This window comes from Heterodontus francisci, chromosome 13 (assembly GCF_036365525.1).
Source record: "Heterodontus francisci isolate sHetFra1 chromosome 13, sHetFra1.hap1, whole genome shotgun sequence".
Lineage (NCBI taxonomy): Eukaryota > Metazoa > Chordata > Chondrichthyes > Heterodontiformes > Heterodontidae > Heterodontus > Heterodontus francisci.
The window spans coordinates 45467232-45487984 of record NC_090383.1 but is presented as its reverse complement, the minus strand read 5'-3'; the positions used below and the strand labels follow the sequence as shown (position 1 = coordinate 45487984).

Genomic DNA, 20753 nt, shown 5'->3' with positions numbered 1-20753 from the left:
TAATCATCAAGATGTTCAGTTACCCTATCCTTGCTTACAGATTCTAGCTATTTCCTGACCACAGATGTTGGGTTAACTGGTCTGTAATTCCCTGGATTCCCCCTCTCGCCTTTCTTAAATAGCAGAGTGATATGCACAATTTTCTAATCTCAAGGTACTGTTCCCAAATTGAGTGAACTTTGGAAGATTATAGTTAGGGCATCGGCACTTTCTCACCTACTTTCTTTAAAATCCTGCAATGAAAACCATCCAGTCCTGGGGATTTGTCATGCTTTCTTTAGTGCCATTAATTTCTTCATTACTGTTACTTTGCTTACGTTAATTTTCATAACTCTCTGTACCTGATTCAATGTTTCCTTGGGACATGTGGTATGCTGACCTCTTTCTCTACTCTAAATACTGATGCAAGGTAAATATTCAACATGTCCACCATTTCCTTATTTTCATTGACAATATCATGGTTATCAGTTCTCAAGGGGCCAACATTGCTGCTGACCAACCTCTTTTTCCTAAAATAATTGTAAACCATTTTGTATTGATTCTGATATCCCTTACAAGTTTCATTCTCCTTTTTTGTGGCTCTTACTATTTGTTTTTTCACCCTTTGCTGTACTTTGTATCTTAAGTTGTATCTCTCTCTCATTCGTCAGGATCTGCTATTTTTTGCATTTTTGGATGCTTTTTCTTTTAGTTTTCTTAGTTTTATGTTGTCTCTTATCTCTTTAGTCAACCAAAGCTTTGTTTTTGGGAAGTACTGCTTTTGGTTCTATATCACATGAAGTTCTTTTTTGAACACCTCCCACTGTTCTTCTGTCACTTCGCTCATTTACAGATTTGTCCAATTTACTGTGGACAGTCTGTCTCATCAAATTGAAGCCAGCCTTACCAAAATCTAGAATCTTAGTCGCTGCTTCGTGTTCTTCCTTTTCAATCACCATGTTGAATTCGATCATCTTATGATCGCCATTAGGTAAATGTTCATGCTCCATTAAACTATTAACTAAATCTGGCTCATTACTCATGAGCAAATGTAATATGACCTGCCCCTTTGTTGGTTTCAGGATATATTGTTGCAAGAAACTATCCCAGACACACAAGAAATTCACTACCTTTCTGACCTGCTAGTCTGCTTGTCCCAAATCCTCCATTAAAACCACTCTACCTTTTCTCCCTTTTAATTCCTCCAACCCCATCACAGTACCAAAACAGTGTTTATCAATGTGGCTGTGATTGTGGCAAACTATCCATCCTCGCCCTTCTCAACCTGACTTTGACGCATTTGACCACACTATCTTCCTCCAACACCTCTCCACGTTGCCCAGCTTGGGTGGGGGAGGGGAAACAGCCCTCACCTGCTCCATTCTTGTCTATCCAGCCATAGCCAGAGAATTACCTGCAATGGCTTCTCTTCCCACTCCCCCACTGTTACCTCAGCAATCCAAAGGATTTATTATCCTTGGTCCCCTTCTATTTTGCATCTACATTGCTGCCCTTAGGAGACATCATCCAAAAACACATCAGACTCCATGTGTATGCTGACAACATCTAGCTCTACTGCACAACTACCCCTCAACCCTGCTACTGTTTCTGATTTATCACACTGCTTGTCTGACATCCAACTAAATATTGGCAAGACCGACACTGTTATTTCGGTCCCAGCCACCGACTCCATCCCTCCCTGACAACTGTCTGAGGCTGAACCTTACTATTTCAGTCATATTTGTTGTATTTGACATCATGATGAACTTCCCCTTCATCTGCAAGACTGCCTAATTCCACCTCTGTAACATCACTGACCCCACCCCTGCTTCAGCTCATCTGCTGAAACCCTCATCCATGCCTTTGTTACTTCTAGATTTGACTATTCCAATGACCTGGCTGGCCTCCCATCTTCCACCTACATAAACTTCAACTCATCCAAATCTCTGCTGCCGGTATCCTAACTTGCACCAAGTCCTGTTCACACATCATCCTGGTGCTCGCTATCTACATTGGCTCCCAGTCTGACGATGCCTCAGTATTGAAATTCTCATCCTGTTTTCAAATCCCTCCATGGTCTTGTACTTTCCTGTCTGTGACCTCCTCCAGCCTTACAAGCCTTCCAGATATCTGCGCGCCTCCAATTTTGGCCTCTTGCGATCCCCACCTTTAAACGCTCTGCTATTCAGCTGCCTAAGCTCTGCAATTCCCTCCCACACGTCTCCACCTCCCTACCTTTCTTCTCCCTTAAGATGCTGCTTAACACCTATCTCTTTGACTAAACTTGTAGTCATCTGTCATCTGTCCTAGTATCTCTGTGGCTCAGTGTATATTTTTGTTTGATAACACTCTTGTGAAGTGCCTTGGTACGTTTTACTACATTAAAGGTGCTATATTAATGCAAGATGTTTGCCTATTCACTTCTATTTATTAATATCTGATAATTGTACAATACTAATATGAATAACACATCTCTCTAGTTTGCTATGTGTTCACTATTTTACAGTTATTGTACTTTCTTACTGTGTCACCGATAAGCAGAGCAAATTCATCCATTTATTCGTTAAATTTCCACTCTTACTGATTCTCTTCCAGAATGTGGCAATTCACACTGAGGTATAGTTTTGAGGCCATCTTCAGGTAGCCTAACCAAGTCACCATTGTTCATTTATGAAATCAGGCATGGTTTATTTGCTGTTCCTTAACCTAAATACAATTTCCACAAGGAGTTGCTGTCTGAATGATTGACTTATATTTTTCCTCTTTTTTTTCCCAACTCAAGGTTGCATTCTAATTGTAATGCCCCTAGCAAAATCAACTAATGCTCAATGAACCAAGGATCGAGCTGGTCGTGGCTCTGTCACAGAATAATCAAGGAAGTCAGGAGGAAACTGGACTAAGTTCCATGGTTAACTCCACTGGGTTGACTTTCTTCTCATTTGTATTTGAAAGTTGAATTACTCCAAATAATGAATAAGATTGTTGATTGATCCAGCCCCTTACCCTTGTTCTGTGGATGCAAAGAATGTTTTGGTCTTTTACATTCATGAGACTGGATCCATTTGTAAGTCTAAACTGTTTGGGTGCTATTGGACCCCATCCTGAGGCACGGAATGACCAAATGACTGTTGCAGTTACTGGTACACTGAAAATAAAGAGGAAATCACTAGAAAATGGGTATGGACAATCAACTCTCTGGCCACGTCTTGAGCTTACCTCAAGAAGATTAATTTAGAGATCGTCCATAATGCTGCCTGTTGGAGAAAGTCTCATTAATAAATGGCACAGTGTTGAAATAAAGAACTTCAGCTTTTGATAGAACTGTTTTAGATAAGGGTGTTCAATCGAACACCAAATGCCCAACTTTTCTCCCTTGATTGATCTAATTGTATACATTGGAAAATGAGATTACCTGTCTTGTAGGATCTCCTCCATTTCTAAAACTGAAATATCCTTTACATACCATTCATATTTGCCCATTCAAATGATTTTGATTTGTATTCATTACTACCTGTTTCATGGGGTGATTGAGATTCTTCATTCCAACTGGGAAAAATACTGAACAGCCTGGGGAAGACCACTTGTATATTGTTGGAAAGTTTAGCATTCTATGTCGTGTTGTCAAAAATGCCATAAAGGATTACAGCCCTTACAATTCTCATCAGTGCTGACCAGGACTTAAAATTAATCATACATATAGGGTTGAAGAACACAGATGCTTATAGATAGGTCATCCAAATTTTTACTTAGCCAGAAAGTGATGATACATTGATCAGCACAACCATCTTCATTTGTAGAGACTTGTATTTTTTTTAATTGTTGTACATTCTTAATTTCAAACTTATTCTGCTTTGTCACATTGTGTCTTAGAGCGATAAGAAAATTGAGGTATTGGTTCACTTTTTCATGGCTGGTCATTTTCCCCATTAGATGTGGAGAAAGTATTCCTGCCTTGGCTGATGGGAGAGGTAAAGAAATCGATAGAGAAGAGAATTTTGGGAAGGTCTATGTTGGACAGTAAGTAATTGACCTGTTCAAGCAATTCTGTTTCTGTGCATCAACTCAATTATTTCAAATGCAACAGACTAAGACAAATATAAAACAAAATACTGCGGATGCTGGAAATCTGAAATAAAAACAGAAAATGCTGGAAATACTCAGCAGGTCTGGCAGCATCTGTGAAGAGAGAAACAATGTTAATATTTCAGGTCTGTGACCTTTCAGTTCTTAAAGGTCACAGACCTAAAATGTTAACTAAGACAAATGTTCTGTTTTTTTATCTCCAGCTTTCACCCTTCCTCACTTAAAGACACTCAAGGTGGTAGGGATGGATTTTAACACTTTCTGCTTGGCCAAACTCTCACAGTTGAGGCATTCAACTGAGTGGAACAGATGCCACATTTAATATAAGCCAGTGTCTTAGTCCTCAGATAGGACCCTGAAGCAATTTTAACAACTTACTGGCTGTAACTGGTGAACGCTAACTCTTCTGGGTCCCACCAGAAAAACCTGTGCCTCTACAACCATGGTCACCCCTCCCCTTCCTTAGAAATCCTGTCAAATTCCCTCCTTTCCTGCCCAGCATCTCAGCACAGATTGGAATCCCTTCTGGGGTCAACTGGTCTGTTTGGCCTGATGCTACTCCAGGTAGTGTCCGCTAGACTATTGGCGAGCCAAGCAAAACATTTTCACCCATGTCTTTTTTCAACTGTAATCTCAGTTTAATCATCAAGTATTCCTTGATTTATACAATATATCCTGAATACAACACATTTCTACCATAGATTCTCTACAATCAGATCACTATATATGTGACATATAAATTTTGTCTGCATGCACTGTGTAACTTCATACCTGCATGCATCTGACATCTATGACATTTGTAATCTGTGCCACTGATTTTGAATATAAAACAGCACACTGGCACAAATTTCATTCAATACTATAACATACTAAAATAATTTGGTCAAATTATACCTAGATGAAGAATTCTAAAATGTTAAAGGAAAACATGCTCAGAAGTAACCTACAATTTATACAACATTCTGAAATAATTGTGTTCATTTTTAATAATTAAAAGTCTGATCTGCCATTTGAGAACTTTTATTCTGCATCAATAATTTCCACAGTCTATTGTATTTTATTTTCTAATATCAAATGTTAACTAAGACAAATGTTCTGTTTTCCTTATTATCTTCGGTATCTTTTAAGAAAATAGTTATAGGTGTGGTTCCAGAGCACTAGAGGATTGCAAATGTTAGACCCCTTCCCAAAAAAGGGGAGAAGGATAATTTTGGCAATTACAGACTAAGTTTAATGTCCGTGGTGGGAAAGCTTTTAGAAACAATCCAGAGGAAAATTAACAACCTCTTGGACAAATATGAATTAATAAAGGAGATCCAGCAGGGATTTGTCAATGGAAAATCTGATTTCACTTCCTTGCTGAGTCTTTGAGATAACAGAGGGTGGATGAAGGCCGTGTAGTTCATCATAGAATCATGGAAATTAGAAGCACAAAGAGGTCACTTGGATGTTGTGTATATGAACTTTCAAAAGGCGTTTAACAAAGTACCATATATTAGGCTTGTTTGCAAAAATAAAGCCCATGGATAAAAGGGGCAGTAGCAACATGGATACGAATAGGTCAAGAGATAGAAAACAGAGTTGTGGTAAATGACTGCCTCCCTCCAGTCCGATAAGCAATGTTCCTCCTAAGCTGCGTGGCCGTGCAGCAACCTGAAAGTTCCCAGTCCCTTTGTTATCTCGTACATGGCCATGCAAAAAAATTTAAAGGGGCTGTGCACTTAAACAAATCACCATGTGCTCCAAACAAAATTAGAAGGTACTTTGGAGGAAGGTAAACAATATGTTCCCCAGAGCTTAGTGCGAGAACCACTGTTGTTTCTGATACACATTAAGGACTTGGATTTGGAGGGTACAGGGTGGCTGCATGAGTCTGCACTGCTTTGTTGGCAGGAACAAATTTCATGTTGCCACCTGTATGGATTTTCAGAGGACAATACGCACACAGTCTTTTTCTGGAATGCGTAATTTGATCCTGTCTGCTATAGAGTGATTCAAGTTCTCCGCAATGTGTAATTTGATCCAGTTATTCAGGCAGGCTACAGAGTTCAGGCGAGGTACAGTGCTAACGTTAACAAATTCAGCGAACACACATGCTAACACTACCACATACAGCACAAACACTACCAAGTTCAGAGCACGCTCAGTGCTGACACTGCTGAATTCAGAGCACACACAGCACTGACTACTGAATTCAGAGTGGGTCTGTTGCGATGGGAAATCTGGATGCACATCACTGGAGCAGCAGCAGCTGTAGCTTTGAATGACCTATAATCCTAGCGAAGCTATCATGCATGCTGATCGTCAAAATGGCAAGTCATACAAATGTAGTGTCATGCATATTTTTTATTTATTTATTTAGAGATACAGCACTGAAACAGGCCCTTCAGCCCACCGAGTCTGTGCCGACCAACAACCACCCATTTATACTAATCCTACATTAACCCCATATTCTCTACCACATCCCCACCATTCTCCTACCACTTACCTACACTAGGGGCAATTTACAATAGCCAATTTGGCTATCAACCTGCAAGTCTTTGGCTGTGGGAGGAAACCGGAGCACCCGGCAGAAACCCACGCAGACACAGGGAGAACTTGCAAACTCCGCACAGGCAGTACCCAGAACTGAACCCGGGTCACTGGAGCTGTGAGGCTGTAGTGCTAACTACTGTGCCGCCCTGTTAGTAGCATCAACATGGAATACGCTATCACTTTTTTTCTTTTTATTCATTCATTCTGAGAATGTGGGTATTGGAGGCAAGGGCATTTATTGCCCATTCATAGTTATCCTTGAGAAAGTGCTAAAGCCTTTTTGAATTGCTGCAATCCATGTCGTGAAGGTACGCCCACAGTGCTAAATTCCTGGATTTAACATGCAGAAATGAAAGAACAGCAATATATCCCAGACAGAATGATGTAAGACTTGGAGAGGGACTTGGAGGTGGTGATGTTCTTGCGCAACTGCTGCCCTTGTTCTTCTAGGTGATAGAGACTGCAGGTTTGGGAGATACTACCAAAGAGGCCTTGGTGAGTTGCTGCAGTGTACCTTGTAGTTTGAACACACTGCAGCCACAGTGTACAGGCGATGGAGGGGCTGAATGTTTGTTTAAGGTCGTGGATAAGGTGCCGATGAAGCAGACTACTTAGTCGTGGATGTGTTGAGCTTCTTGAGTGTTTTTTGGAGCTGCACCTATTCAGGCAAGTGGAGAGTTATCCATCACTCCTTGTGCCTTATAGGTCATGAGAGGACTTTGGAAAATCAGGAGGTGAGCCACTCGCTGCAGAGTACCTATCTTCTAACCTGCTTTTGTGACAACAATATTTATGTGCCTGGTCCAATTAAGTTTTCAGTCAATGGTGATCCTCAGAATGTTGATCGTATCAAATTCGATGATGATCATGCCATTGAATGTCATAGGGACTGGTTAGACTCTTTTTTTTCTTGTTGGAGATGGTCATTGCTTGGAACTTGTGTGGCGCAACTGTTGTTTGCCGCTTATCAGTCCAAGCCTGTATGTTGTCCTGGTCTTGCTGCATGCAGGCACAGACTGCTTCCGTATCCAAGGAGTTGTGAATGGAAATGAACACTTTGCAATCATCTCCACTTCTGACCTTATGGTAGAGGGAAGGTCACTGATGAAGCAGTTGAAGATGGTTGGGCCTAGGAAATGGCATTGAGAAGCTCCTGTGTGACGTCCTGGGTCTGAGATGATTGGCCTCTGACAATACAGCCATCTTCCTTTGTGCTATGTATAACACCAGCCAGAGATTCCCCCTGACCTCCCCCATTGACTTTAGTTTTACTAAGACTCCTTTGTGCCACACTTGGTCAAAATGCTGCCTTGCTATCTGGGGCCATCATTCTCACCTCATCTTGGGAATTCAACTCTTGTACATGTTTGAACCAAGGCTGTAATGAGGTCTGGAGCGGAGCAGAACCCCAGCTGAGCATTGGTGAGCAGGTTATTAGTGAGTAAGTGCTACTTGATGGTATTGTCAATGACCTCATCCATCACTTTGCTGATGATTGAGAGTAGGCTGATAGGCCAGATTGGATCTGTCCTGCTTTTTGTGGGCAGGGCATACCTGGGCAATTTTCCACTTTGGTGGGTAGATGCCTGTGTCTTGGCTAGAAGTGTGCCTAGTTCTGGAGGACAGGTCTTCAGCACTACTACTGGGATATTGTTCACATCCATTGCCTTTCTGTATCCAGTGCACTCAGACATTTCTTAATGTCACATGACACGAATCAAATTGTCTGAAGACTGGCATCTGATCGTGGGGACCTCTGGAGGAGGCCAAGATGGATCATCCACTCCACATTTCTACCTGAAGACGATTGTGAATGCGAAAGGCAAGGCTGAAGCAATCATGCTGGGCTCCACCAATGTTGAGAATGAGGATGTTCATGGAACCTCTTCCTGCATTAGCCATAGTTCAGTTCATAAGTCTCTCACCTCTGAGTCAGTAGGTTGTGGTTTCAAGTGCCACTCCAGAGACTTGAGCGCAAAATCTAGGCTGACACTTCCAAAGTACTTCATTGGCTGTAAAGCACTTTGGGACATCCTGAAGCTGTGAAAGGTCCTATATAAATGCAAACTTTATTCTTCCATTGTTTAGTTGTCCACCATTCACAACTAGAAGTGATAGTTCTGTAAATCTTTGATCTGATCTGTTCGTTGTGGGATCACTTAGCTCTATCTATCGCATGCTGCTTCCTCTGTTTGTCGCAAGTCCTCTGGTCTGGATGGTATGCATACTAAGTTGCTGAGGGGTGCTAGGATGGAGATAGTAGATGGGGGAGGCAGTGGCATTGTGATATTGTCACTGGATTGGTAACCAAGGGACCCAGGGTATTGCTCTGGGGACATGGGTTTGAATCCCACCATGGTAGAAAGTAGAATTGATAGATCTGGAATTAAAAGCTAGTCTAACAATGACTATGAAACCATTGATTGTCGTAAAAACCCATCTGGCTCACTCATGTCCTTTAGGGAAGGAAATCTGCAGTCCTTACCTGGTCTGGCCTACATGTGACTCCAGACCCACAGCAATTACTCTTAATGCCCTCTGAGAGGCCTAGTAAGCCACTCAGTTGTATCAAATAAGGAATGAAACCAGATGAACCACCCGGCATTGACCTAGGCACCGGAAACGACAACTGCAAACCCAGCCCTGTCAACCCTATAGAGACCTCCTTAAGAACATCTGAGGGCTTGTGCCAACGTTGGGAGAGCTGTCCCACAGACTAGTCAATCAGCAGCCTGACATAGTCATACTCACAGAATCATACCTTGCAGACAATGCCCCAGACACCACCATCACCATCCCCAGGTATGCCCTGTCCCCACCGGCAGGACAGACCCAGCAGAGATGGCGGCACCATGGCATACACTCGGGAGGGAGTTGCCCTGGGAGTCCTCAACATTAACTCTAGACCCCATGAAGTCTCATGGCATCAAGCCAAACATGGGCAAGGAAACCTCCTGCTGATTACCACCTACCACCTCCCCCCCCCCCCACCCCCCTCAGCAGATGAATCCATACTTCTCCATGTTGAACACCACTTGGAGGAAGTACTGAGGGTGACGGGTGCAGAATGTATACTGGGTGGGGGACTTCAATGTCCATCACCAAGAGTGGCTCAGTAGCACCACTGCTGACCAAGTTGGCTGAGACCTAAAGGGCATAGCTGCTACACTGGGTCAGCGACAGGTGGTAAGACAACCAACAAGAATGAAAAATATACTTGACCTCGTCCTCGCCAATCTGCCTGCCACAGATACATTTGTCCATAACAGTATTGGTAGGAGTGACCACAGCACAATCCTTGTGGAGACGAAGTCCTGTCTTCAGATTGAGAATACCCTCCATCGTGTTGTGTGGCACTACCACTATGCTAAATAGGATGGATTTCAAACCGATCTAGCAATGCAAAACTAGGCATTCATGAGGCACTGTGTGCCATCAGCAGCAGCAGAATTATACTCAACTACAATCTGTAACCTCTTGGCCCGGCATAACCCCCACTCTAACATTAGCTTCAAGCCAGGGGATCAATCCTGGTTCAATCAAGAGGGCATGCCAGGAACAGCACCAGGCATACCTCAATGAGGTGTCAACCTGGTGAAGCTACAACACAGGACTACTTGCATGCCAAACAGCATAACCAACATGGGATAGACCGAGCCAAGTGATCCCATAACCAACGGATCAAATCTAAGCTCTACCACTTCCAGTGGTGAATAATGGTGGACAATTAAACAACTAACAGCGCAAAAGATAAGGCTGAAGCATTTGCAACAATCTTCAGCCAGAAGTGTCGAGTTGATGATCCATCTCGGCCTCCTCCTGAAGTCCCCAGCATCCCAGATGCCAGTCTTCAGTCAGTTCGATTCACTCTGTGTGATATCAAGAAAGCACTGGATACTGCAAAGGCTCTGGGTGCTGACAGCATTCTGGGAATAGTACTGAAGACCTGAGCTCCAGAACTTGCCACGCCCGTAGCAAGCCGTTCCGGTACAGCTACAACACTGGCATCTACCCGGCAATGTGGAAAATTGCCGAGCTTTATCCTGTACCCAAAGCAGGACAAATCCGACCCGGTCAATGTACTGTCCTTCAGTAAAGTGATGGAAGGTGTCATTGACAGTGCTATCAAGCGGCACTGGCTTAGCAATAACCTGCTCAGTGACACTCAGTTTGGGTTCCATCAGGGCCACTCACCTCCTAACCTCATTACGGGCTTGGTTCAAACATGGATAAAAGAGCTGAACTCGAGGTGAGGTCAGAGTGACTGCTCTTTACATCAATGCAGCATTTGACCGAGTACAGCATCAAGGAGCCCTCGTAAAACTGAAGTAAATGGGTATCGGGGAAAACACTCCACTGGTTGGAGTCATACCAAGCGCAAAGGAAGATGGTTGTGGTTGTTGGTCAATCATCTCAGCTCCAGGACATCACTGCACGAGTTCCTCAGGGTAGTGTCCTAGGCCCAACCATCTTCAGCTGTTTCATCAATGACCTTCCTTCAATCATAAGGTCAGAAGTGGGCACGTTCACTGCAATCATGTTCAGCACCATTCACGACGACTCAGATACTGATGCAGTCCATGTAGAAATTCAGCAAGACCTGGACAATATCCAGGCTTGGGCTGATAAATGGCAAGTAACATTTGTGCCACAAGTGCCAGACAATGACTCTCTCAAACAAAAGAATCTCACCATCTCCTGTTGACATTCAATGGCATTATGATCACTGAATCCCCCACTATCAACATCCTGGGGTTACCATTGACCAGAAACCGAACTGGAATAGCCATATAAATACTGTGGCTACAAGAGCAGGTCAGAGGCTAGGAATCCTGTGGAGAGTAACTTTCCTCCTTACTCCCCAAAGCCTGTCTACCATCGACAAGGCACAAGTCAGGAGTGTGATGGAATACTCTCCACTTGCCTGGATGGGTGCAGCTCCAACAACACAAGCTCGACATCATCCAGGACAAAGCAACCCACTTGATTGGCACCCCATCCACAAACATTCACTCCCTCAACCACTGACGCACAGTGGCAGCCTCTGCCACCTAAAAGGACAAGTGCAGCAGTTGCATGGGAACACCACCACATACAAGTTTCCCTCTAAGTCACACACCATCCTGACTTGGAACTATATCGCCGTTCCTTCACTGTCGCTGGGTCAATATCCTGGAACTCCCTTCCGAACAGCATTGTGTGTGTACCTACCCCAAATGGACTGCAGCGGTTCAAGAAGGTGGCTCACCACCACCTTTTCAAGGGCAATTAGGATGGGCAATAAATGCTGGCACAGCTAGTGATGCCCACATCCCATGAATGAATTTTTAAAAAAGTGAATCCTCACTACCCACGTACAATTAATATACGGTTAACATGGTCAGTTGCCTTTTGAAAGTGCCTATGGAACTTGATTCCACTACACTTTCAGATAATGCGTTCCAGATCTTCACAACCCTCTAAAGAATCTTTTCTTCTTTTCCCTTCTAGTTCTTTTACCAATTATTTTACATCTAAAATGTATCATTAGTAGTTGAGGAAACAGTTACTCCCTAATTGATCTATCTAAACACTTCAATTTTGAATATCTTTCTTAGGTTTTCTTTTAACCTTCTCTGCTCTAAGGAAACCAATCTCAACTTCACCAATCTCTCCACATGACTGAAGTCCCCCATCTTTGGAGTCATCTCCAGTAAACCTCCTCTGTACCCTTTCCAAGGCCATGACATCTTTCCTAAAGTGTGGTGACCATAATTGTACATACAGTCCAGTTGAGGCCTAAACAGAGATTTTTGAAGGTTTGGCGTGACTTCTTTGTTTTTGTATTCAATGCCCCTATTTACAAAGCCAAGTATCTCGTACACTTTCCTAGCCACCTTTTATAAACTTGCCTTGCCACCTTCAAAGACTAGTGAGTATGAATCCCCAGATCCCTCTACTCTACCCCCTCAAAATAGTACCATTTCAATTAATTGCCTCTCCGTTTTGTTTCTCCCAAAGTGCATCACTTTACAGTCAACAGTATTGAATTGCACCTGCAATATGTCTGCCCATTTCACCAGTGTGTCTATGTCCTTCTGAAGTCTGCTACTATCCTGCTCGCTTTATTAACTTGGCAAGTTTTGTATCCTTCACAAACTTCAAAATTATATTCCCTATACCCAAGTCCAGGTTACTTATGCATAATAGAAAAACAATGGTCCTACTACTGATCCCACTGCATATTTCGCTCCAGTCAGAAAAACACTGGTTCACCACTACCCTCTGCCTCCTATCCTTTAATCAATTGCATACACAAGTTGCTACCATTCCTTTCACAATATGTGCTTCTATTTTCCAAATAAGTCTGTTGTGCGGTACTTTATCAAATACGTTTTTAAAAGTTATATATGCAATATCTACTACATTACCTTCACCAACCCTTTCTGTTAATTCATGAAAGAGGTTAATCAGACATGATTTGCCTTTAACAAATTCATGCTTTTTATTCATTCATGGGATGTGGGCATCGCTGGCTAGGCCAGCATTTATTGCCCATCCCTAATTGCCCTTGAGAAGGTGGTGGTGAGCTGCCTTCTTGAACCGCTGCAGTCCATGTGAGGTAGGTACACCCACAATGCTGTTAGGGAGGGAGTTGCAGGACTTTGACCCAGTGACAGTGAAGGAACGGCGATAAAGTTCCGAGTCAGAATGGTGTGTGGCTTGGAGGGGAACTTGCATATGGTGATGTTCCCATGCATTTGCTGCCCTTGTCCTCCAAGTTGGTAGAAGTCGTGGGTTTGGAAGGTGCTGTTTAAGGAGCTGTCCCTTTGAGTCTGTGCTTTTCCAAGTGAGAATTATTTCACATTGACTGTGGTCTCTGGTAGTTTTCTCATCGCAGGACATATTGAGAGAGTTGTTAGCAAAGCATATGGGATCTTGGGCTTCATAGAGGCACTGAGTACAAAAGCAGGGAAGTTTTGCTGAACCTTTATAAAGCTCTGGTTAGGTCCCAACTAGAGTACTGCATCCAATTCTGGTCACCACACTTTAGGAAGGCTGTGAAGGTCCTTGAGAGAGTGCAGAGGAGATTTACCAGAACGGTTCCAGGGATGGAGATTTTAGTTACAAGGTTAGAACAAAGAACAGTACAGCACAGGAACAGGCCATTCGGCCCTCCAAGCCTGCGCCGATGTTGATGCCTGCCTAAACTAAAACCTTCTGCACCTCCAGGGACCGTATCACTCTATTCCCATCCTATTCATGTATTGGTCAAGAAAAGTCAAGTTAGGTTGGAAAAGCTGGGTTTGTGCTGGAGAAAAGGAGATTGAGGGGAGATTTGATAGAGGTGTACAAGATTATGAAAGACGTAGATAAGTTAGACAAGGAAAAACTTCTCCCATTAACTGATGGTAGAAGGACTAGGGGTCGCAGATTGAAGGTTTTGGGCAAGAGATACAGGGGAAATGTGAGGAAGAACTTTTTTATTCAGAGAGTGGTAATGACCTGAAACTCGCTGCCCACAAAGGAGGTGGAGGTGGAGACAATCAATGATTTCAAAAGGAAATTTGATAGGTATTTGAAGGAAATAAACTTACAGGCCTATGGGGGTCGAATGGAGAAGTGGGACTGACTGAATTACTCCACAGAGAGCCAGCATGGACTCGATGGGCCAAATGGCCTCCTTCTTTGCTGTATATGACTCTATGATGTTAGACTGGCCTGTAATTACCAGGTTTATCCATCTCTTCTTTTTTGAACAGAGGTGTAACATTTGCAATCCTCTACTACTATTCCCTTGTCCAAGGAGGATTGAAGGATTGTGGTCAGAGCTTCTTCTATCTCCATCCTATCACCTTCAGCAACATATAATGTATCCCATGGGTCGCGTGCTTTGTTAACTTTGAGTGACGCCAACCTTTTAGCACCTCCTTTCTATCACTTTTTACCATATCCAATATCTACACTCCTGTGCGCCCCCCCCCCCACCACCAGCTACTGTGATATTAACTTCACCCTCTTCCTTTGTGAAGACAGATACGAAGTACCAGTTATGTCCTTTGCCTCCACAAAAGGAATTCCTTTATTATCCCAAATAGGCCTCACCATTCCTTTAACTATCCTTTTACTTTGTGTTTAGATAAGACTTTTAATTTCCCTGTTCTCATACTTTCTCTGATCAATAGAAAAAGTGGTGACTAGATGGACATAAACTCACCACAGTGCTTTAAAACAATGCTTTTAAAAAAAAAATTGTTAACTGATGTAGCCTTCAGCATTCAAGAAAGAAAGAAACAAGCCTGATGCAATCATACTGAGGACAGGTCTTTCAAGGAAAAATATATAGTGAGTGGAAATAAAACCAAAGCGCTGGAAATACTCAGCAGGTCTGGTAGCATCTGTGTTTCAAGTCTGTGATTTTTCATCAGAAACTGATCTGAAAAGTTAACTGTTTCTCTCTCCACAGATGCTGCCAGACTTGCTGAGTATTTCCAGCACTTTCTGTTTTGATTTCAGATTTCCAGTATCCGCAATATTTTGCTTTTATTGTAGTGAGCAGTTTAACTTCTAATAATTACAAATGTGTTTGTTCCTTGTCTTGTAGTAATACTTCGTGATGTGGCTAATAGCAGAAAACAGGCTTTCTCACAGATGGAATCCGATGAGAAGACACACATTTAGGTAATTAAGTCATGCCAGAATTTGTATCTTGCTGTTAACCAGTTCTGCTTTGCGTAATAAACTGTCAATCTATGATGAAAATGGCAGTGAGGCATATTGGTCGTTGGTATCTGTTTCATATCCTCATGTTCTGTTTTATTCTCTCCTGACTGGCAAGTATTTTAGTTGAAGCCCTGAAACGTCAGATGAGCAGGTTTGCGATTTACGAAATTGACTTTGGAATTGGAAGATTAATAGAACTATTCCTTGCTGATCAGTCCAACTTTTGAAAGTATAGTTTTTAAAACGTTCTTGACAGAGCCAAAGTTTTGTATTTGTGCTCTGATCTTTGTTGTAATGAGTGTAAAAGAAATGAGTCAAAAATGGATTTCTGACAAGCATCCTGTGTGATTTTTTTTTTGTGATACGTAGTGCCACTAGATGTCATCCTGGTTTAATTTCTTCAAATGTTTGGATGAACAATTTCCCACAGGGTCTCCCTGAATTGGCTACAAGTTTTTGTTCTTTGTGTTGCCTCTCAGGAGATTGTCTGGGTATGGGGTGGGTCAGTGTGTGCATGTTGCACTGTATCTGAACCGGTTAGTTGTGTTTTTATCAGCTCTGGGAATTGGCAAATGTACCATCAGTCCATTTTCAAAGACCTTTCCTCCTCCTCCTTTCAGATTTACTAGCCAGCTGTTTGTCATACCTAGTAGCCAGTGAATTGCTTTTCAGAACGGCTAACCCAGGTACACTCATACTGCATCCAAAACTTTGTCATTGAATACTAATTTATCTATATATTTATTGGATATTCATCAAATCTGATCAGGGCTTTCGCTGGTCAAACAGCTACACACCTTTTGATATTGAATGAGCTGAAAATTAATGGATACATTTGGTGCCATTATAAATGAACCTGTAACTTCAGGGAGCTGAAGACTTCGTTCTAATAAAATCAAAATTACAAGCGGTTTCTCTCCTAATACTGGGACCATGTTTTCTGATTATGCCTATGTGAAGCCCCTTGGGATTTTTTTCTCTACAGTAAAAGTGTTAATTGTTGATGGCTCTCTTCAGGTTCTGTCACTCCTTCAAATCTACTGTTAACACTCCTTTCCTTAAAAAAGCCAAATTTTGAGCCCTCCATTCTTGCAAACTACCACCCCATCCCCAAGCTCCGCTTCCTGCCCATCTTTCCCAGAATTCCATCTTCTCCACCTGCCCAATCAGGCCCCACCACAGTACGTTATCAAAGTCACAAATGATATCCTATGTGACTGTGACAAAGGCAAACTATCCCTCCTGTTCCTTCTCGACCTGTGAGTAGCCTTTAACACAGTTGATCACCCCATCCTCCTCCAATGCCTCTTCACCATTGTCCAGCTGGTGGGACTGCATTCACCTGGTTCCCTTCTTACCAATCTAATCATAGCCAGAGAATTGCCTTTAATGGCTTCTCTTCCCATTCCCATAGTTACTTCTGGTATCTCCCTTGCCCTTTCCTATTTCTATTTGCTGCTCCTCTGTGCAAAACATGTTTCCACATGTTCACTGATGAAACCCAGGTTTACCTCACTACCACCTCTCACCACTGTCTCTAAATTAACAGACTGCTTATCTGACATTCAGTACTGGATGAGCAGAAATATCCTCTAATTAAATATTGGGAAGACTGAAGCCATTGTTTTCAGTCCCCTCCACAAATTCTGCGCTCTCGCAGGGCGACACAGTGGCGCAGTGGTTAGCACCGCAGCCTCACAGCTCCAGCGACCCGGGTTCAATTCTGGGTACTGCCTGTGTGGAGTTTGCAAGTTCTCCCTGTGTCTGCGTGGGTTTTCGCCGGGTGCTCCAGTTTCCTCCCACAGCCAAAAGACTTGCAGGTTGATAGGTAAATTGGCCATTATAAATTGCCCCTAGTGTAGGTAGGTGGTAGAGGAATATAGGGACAGGTGAGGAATATGGTAGGAATATGGGATTAGTGTAGGATTAGTATAAATGGGTGGTTAATGGTCGGCACAGACTCGGTGGGCCGAAGGGCCTGTTTCAGTGCTGTATCTCTAAAAAAAAAACTCCATCCCTCTTCCTGGCAACTGTCCAAGGCTGAACCAGACTGTTAACCTTGAAGTCATATTTGACCCCGTGAGCAGCTTTCAACCACATATCCATGCCATCACTAAGACCGCTTATTTCCACCGCGGTGGCATCGCCCAACTCTGCTGCTAGCTCAACGTTTCTGCTGTTGAAACTTTCATCCCTGCATTTGTTACCTCCAGACTTGACTATTCTAACATACTGCTGGCTGGTCTCCCGCATTCTACCCTCAGTAAACCAGAGATCATCCAAAATTCTGCTGCCCATGTTTTCAGCAAATCTCATTCTCTCACCACCCCTGTGCTCGCTGACCTACAATGGCTCTGAGTTAAACAATATCTCAATTTTTAAATTCTCATCCTTTGTTTTCAGATCCCTCCGAGGCCTGGTCCCTGCCTGACTCTTTAATCTCCTCCAACCCTACCATCTTCCGAGATCACTGTGCTGCTCTAGATCCAGCTTGTTGAGCATCCCTGATTTTAATCGCTTCACCATTGGTGGCTATGCCTTCAGCTGCATTGGCCCTAAGCTCTTTAATTCCCTCCCTAAACCTTTCCTCCTTTAAGACACCTCTTTAAAACCTCCTTCTTTGACCAACCGTTTGGTTCTCTGCCCTAATATATGGCTGTGTCATATTTTGTTTTATAATGCATCTGTGAAGTGCCTTGGGACTTTTGAATGTTGCACATGCTATTTAAATACATGTTATATAAATGCAAGTTGTTATCTAGGCACAGAGGATACATAATGCAAAACAAGGACGTGTCAAAGGAATTAAAATCTAATCATTTATAGTTGAAGTGAGAAAATAGTGAAGTATTTCTATGTAAATGAGAAACTAAGGAGTAGAGTTTCTGCTCAGTTGCACTGGAGGTTCAATTCACCTGAAATTGTTGTAAACCATGCAAAAGATTGGAATTTTCAGCACAAATTACATTCAGTGCAAATAGTTTCCACGATCTTTTGCAATGGTTTAAAACAATCACACTAGAAATAGGCCCCACCCATAAAATTGGCCAGGTCCCCTGCCTGAGTTAATCACCACTGAGAGTTTCCACTAATCTTGCTCATTTGTAGGCTTTTAAGAAGGCCAATATAACTGACAACTGGTTCTTTTTTTTAAAACTCATTTTTAGTAATTTAAAATCTGGTTACTCACAGGTGCTGGATTGACACTGATTAAAAATGTTTATTTTTTTATGATATACTCATTTTTAGCTATCTTAATCAAATTGCAATAAGTTCCCACTCTTAAATATATCAAGGAATAACTTTTAAAGCAAATTTTTTGGAATGAAGTGTTAAAATACTGCTGGATTGCTCTGATTCATGATAGATTTTGAATTTGGTGATTTATAAACGAGTTCGAGTGGGAAAAGAACAATTCTCAAAGTGGAAACTCTACCCCTGAATATTTTTGAGACTTAGGGAAGAATTTTATGCAGTCCGCTGTGGCGGAAGGTGTTTTTTTTCAGATTCCCAACGGTGGGATTTTTCGAGGAATTAAATCGTCAGCGGGTTGCAGCGTTCAGGATTCCCCCAGCTGGGTGACTGATTGCAGCTTTGCATTCATGCCATGAATACTCATTACCCTGTGCATAGTTAGGATTTAGTCCTATCTGCCAGATTAACTGAACGGCAAATGATGATATTCCCATGCCACCCAGTTCATGAATGTTACAACGTGGCGTGCAATAGGTCGGATTTGTGCAACTGAGTCTCAGGACTTTGCTCTTCCCTCTTTTGCGCAGCTGCTAAACTAACTCCACCACTGGAATAGATGTTTTCCTCCAGGACACCATGGGAGTGGATGTTTACCTCCAGGCTCGGCAGTAGCAAGGGTGAATCATCTCGGGATGGCGGTGACATCATGGGTGGGGGCTATGCGGATGAGCAGAGGAGGGTAGTCAGAGAGGGAAGGTTGGGATTGATCGGGTGCATGGAGAGCAAGGCAGGGTAGTCGGGGCGGGGGGGGTGGCAGGGTGGGGTCTTGGGTGCATGGAGGAGCAGGGGAGGGTAGTTGGGGAGGTGTTGGGGAAATTGATGGGATTGAAGGCTGATAAATCCCCAGGGCCTGATGTGATTCAGGAAGTGGCCCTAGAAATAGTGGATGCATTAGTGGTCATCTTCCAAGATTTTATAGACTCTGGAACAGTTCCTACAGATTGGAGGGTAGCTAATGTAACCCCACTATTTAAAAAGGGAAGTAGAGAGAAAGCAGGGAATTATAGACCAGTCAGCCTGATGTTGGTAGTGGGGAAAATTCTAGAGTCCATTATCAAAGATTTTATAGCAGAGCACTTGGAGAACACTAGTATAATCGGGCAGAGTCAGCATGGATTTACGAAAGGGAAATCATGCTTGACAAATCTACTAGAATTCTTCGAGGATGTAACTAGTAGAGTTGATGAGGGGGAGCCAGTGGATGTGGTTTATTTGGACTTTCAGAAGGCTTTCGACAAAGTCCCACATAAGAGATTAGCAAGTAAAATTGAAGCATATGGAATTGGGGGTAGTGTATTGCGATGGATAGAAAATTGGTTGGCGGACAGGAAACAATGAGGGATAAATGGGTCTTTTTCTGAATGGCAGGCAGTGACTAGCGGGGTACCGCAGGGATTGGTGCTAGGACCCCAGCTATTCACAATATACATTAATGATTTAGATGAGGGAACTAAATGTAATATCTCCAAATTTGCAGATGACACAAAACTGGGTGGGAGGGTGAGTTGGGAGGAGGACATAGAGAGGCTTCAGGGTGATTTGGACAAGTTGAGTGAGTGGGCTAATGCACAGCAGATGCAGTATAATGTGGATAAATGTGAGGTTATCCACTTTGGTAGCAAAAACAGGAAGGCAGATTATTATCTGAACGGCTATAAAGTGAGAGAGGGGAATATGCAGCAAGACCTGGGTGTTCTCGTACACCAGTCACTGAAGGTAAGCATGCAGGTAGGTGCAACAGGTGGTAAAAAAGGCAAATGGTATGTTGGCCTTCATAGCAAGAGGATTCGAGTACAGGAGCAAGGATGCCTTGCTGCAATTATACAGGGCCTTGGTGAGGCCACACCTGGAATATTGTGTGCAGTTTTATATTGGGAAGTATGCAGTAAATGGCAGAACCCTTAGGAGTATTGACAGGCAGAGAGATCTGGGCGTACAGGTCCACAGGTCACTGAAAGTGGCAATGCAGGTAGATAAGGTAGTCAAGAAGGCATACGGCATGCTTGCCTTCATCGGTCGGGGCATAGAGTATAAAAATTGGCAAGTCATGTTGCAGCTGTACAGAACCTTAGTTAGGCCACACTTAGAATATTGCGTGCAATTCTGGTCGCCACACGACCAGAAGGATGTGGAGGCTTTGGAGAGGGTACAGAGGAGGTTTACCAGGATGTTGCCTGGTCTGGAGGGTGTTAGCTATG

At 43.0% G+C, this 20753-nt stretch overlaps 1 protein-coding gene across 3 annotated transcripts in view; it reads left to right on the top strand.

The window, feature by feature from the left end:
* The window catches only part of rsph3 (radial spoke head 3), a 194107-nt gene that overhangs the window by 157575 nt on the left and 15779 nt on the right, over window positions 1–20753 (top strand). For all 3 annotated transcript variants that reach the window (XM_068044769.1, XM_068044767.1, XM_068044768.1), the window contains 2 exons: window positions 3910–3996; window positions 15182–15258. In XM_068044769.1, coding sequence (XP_067900870.1) covers window positions 3910–3996; window positions 15182–15258 — 164 coding nt within the window. The remainder of the gene's footprint in view (window positions 1–3909; window positions 3997–15181; window positions 15259–20753) is intronic.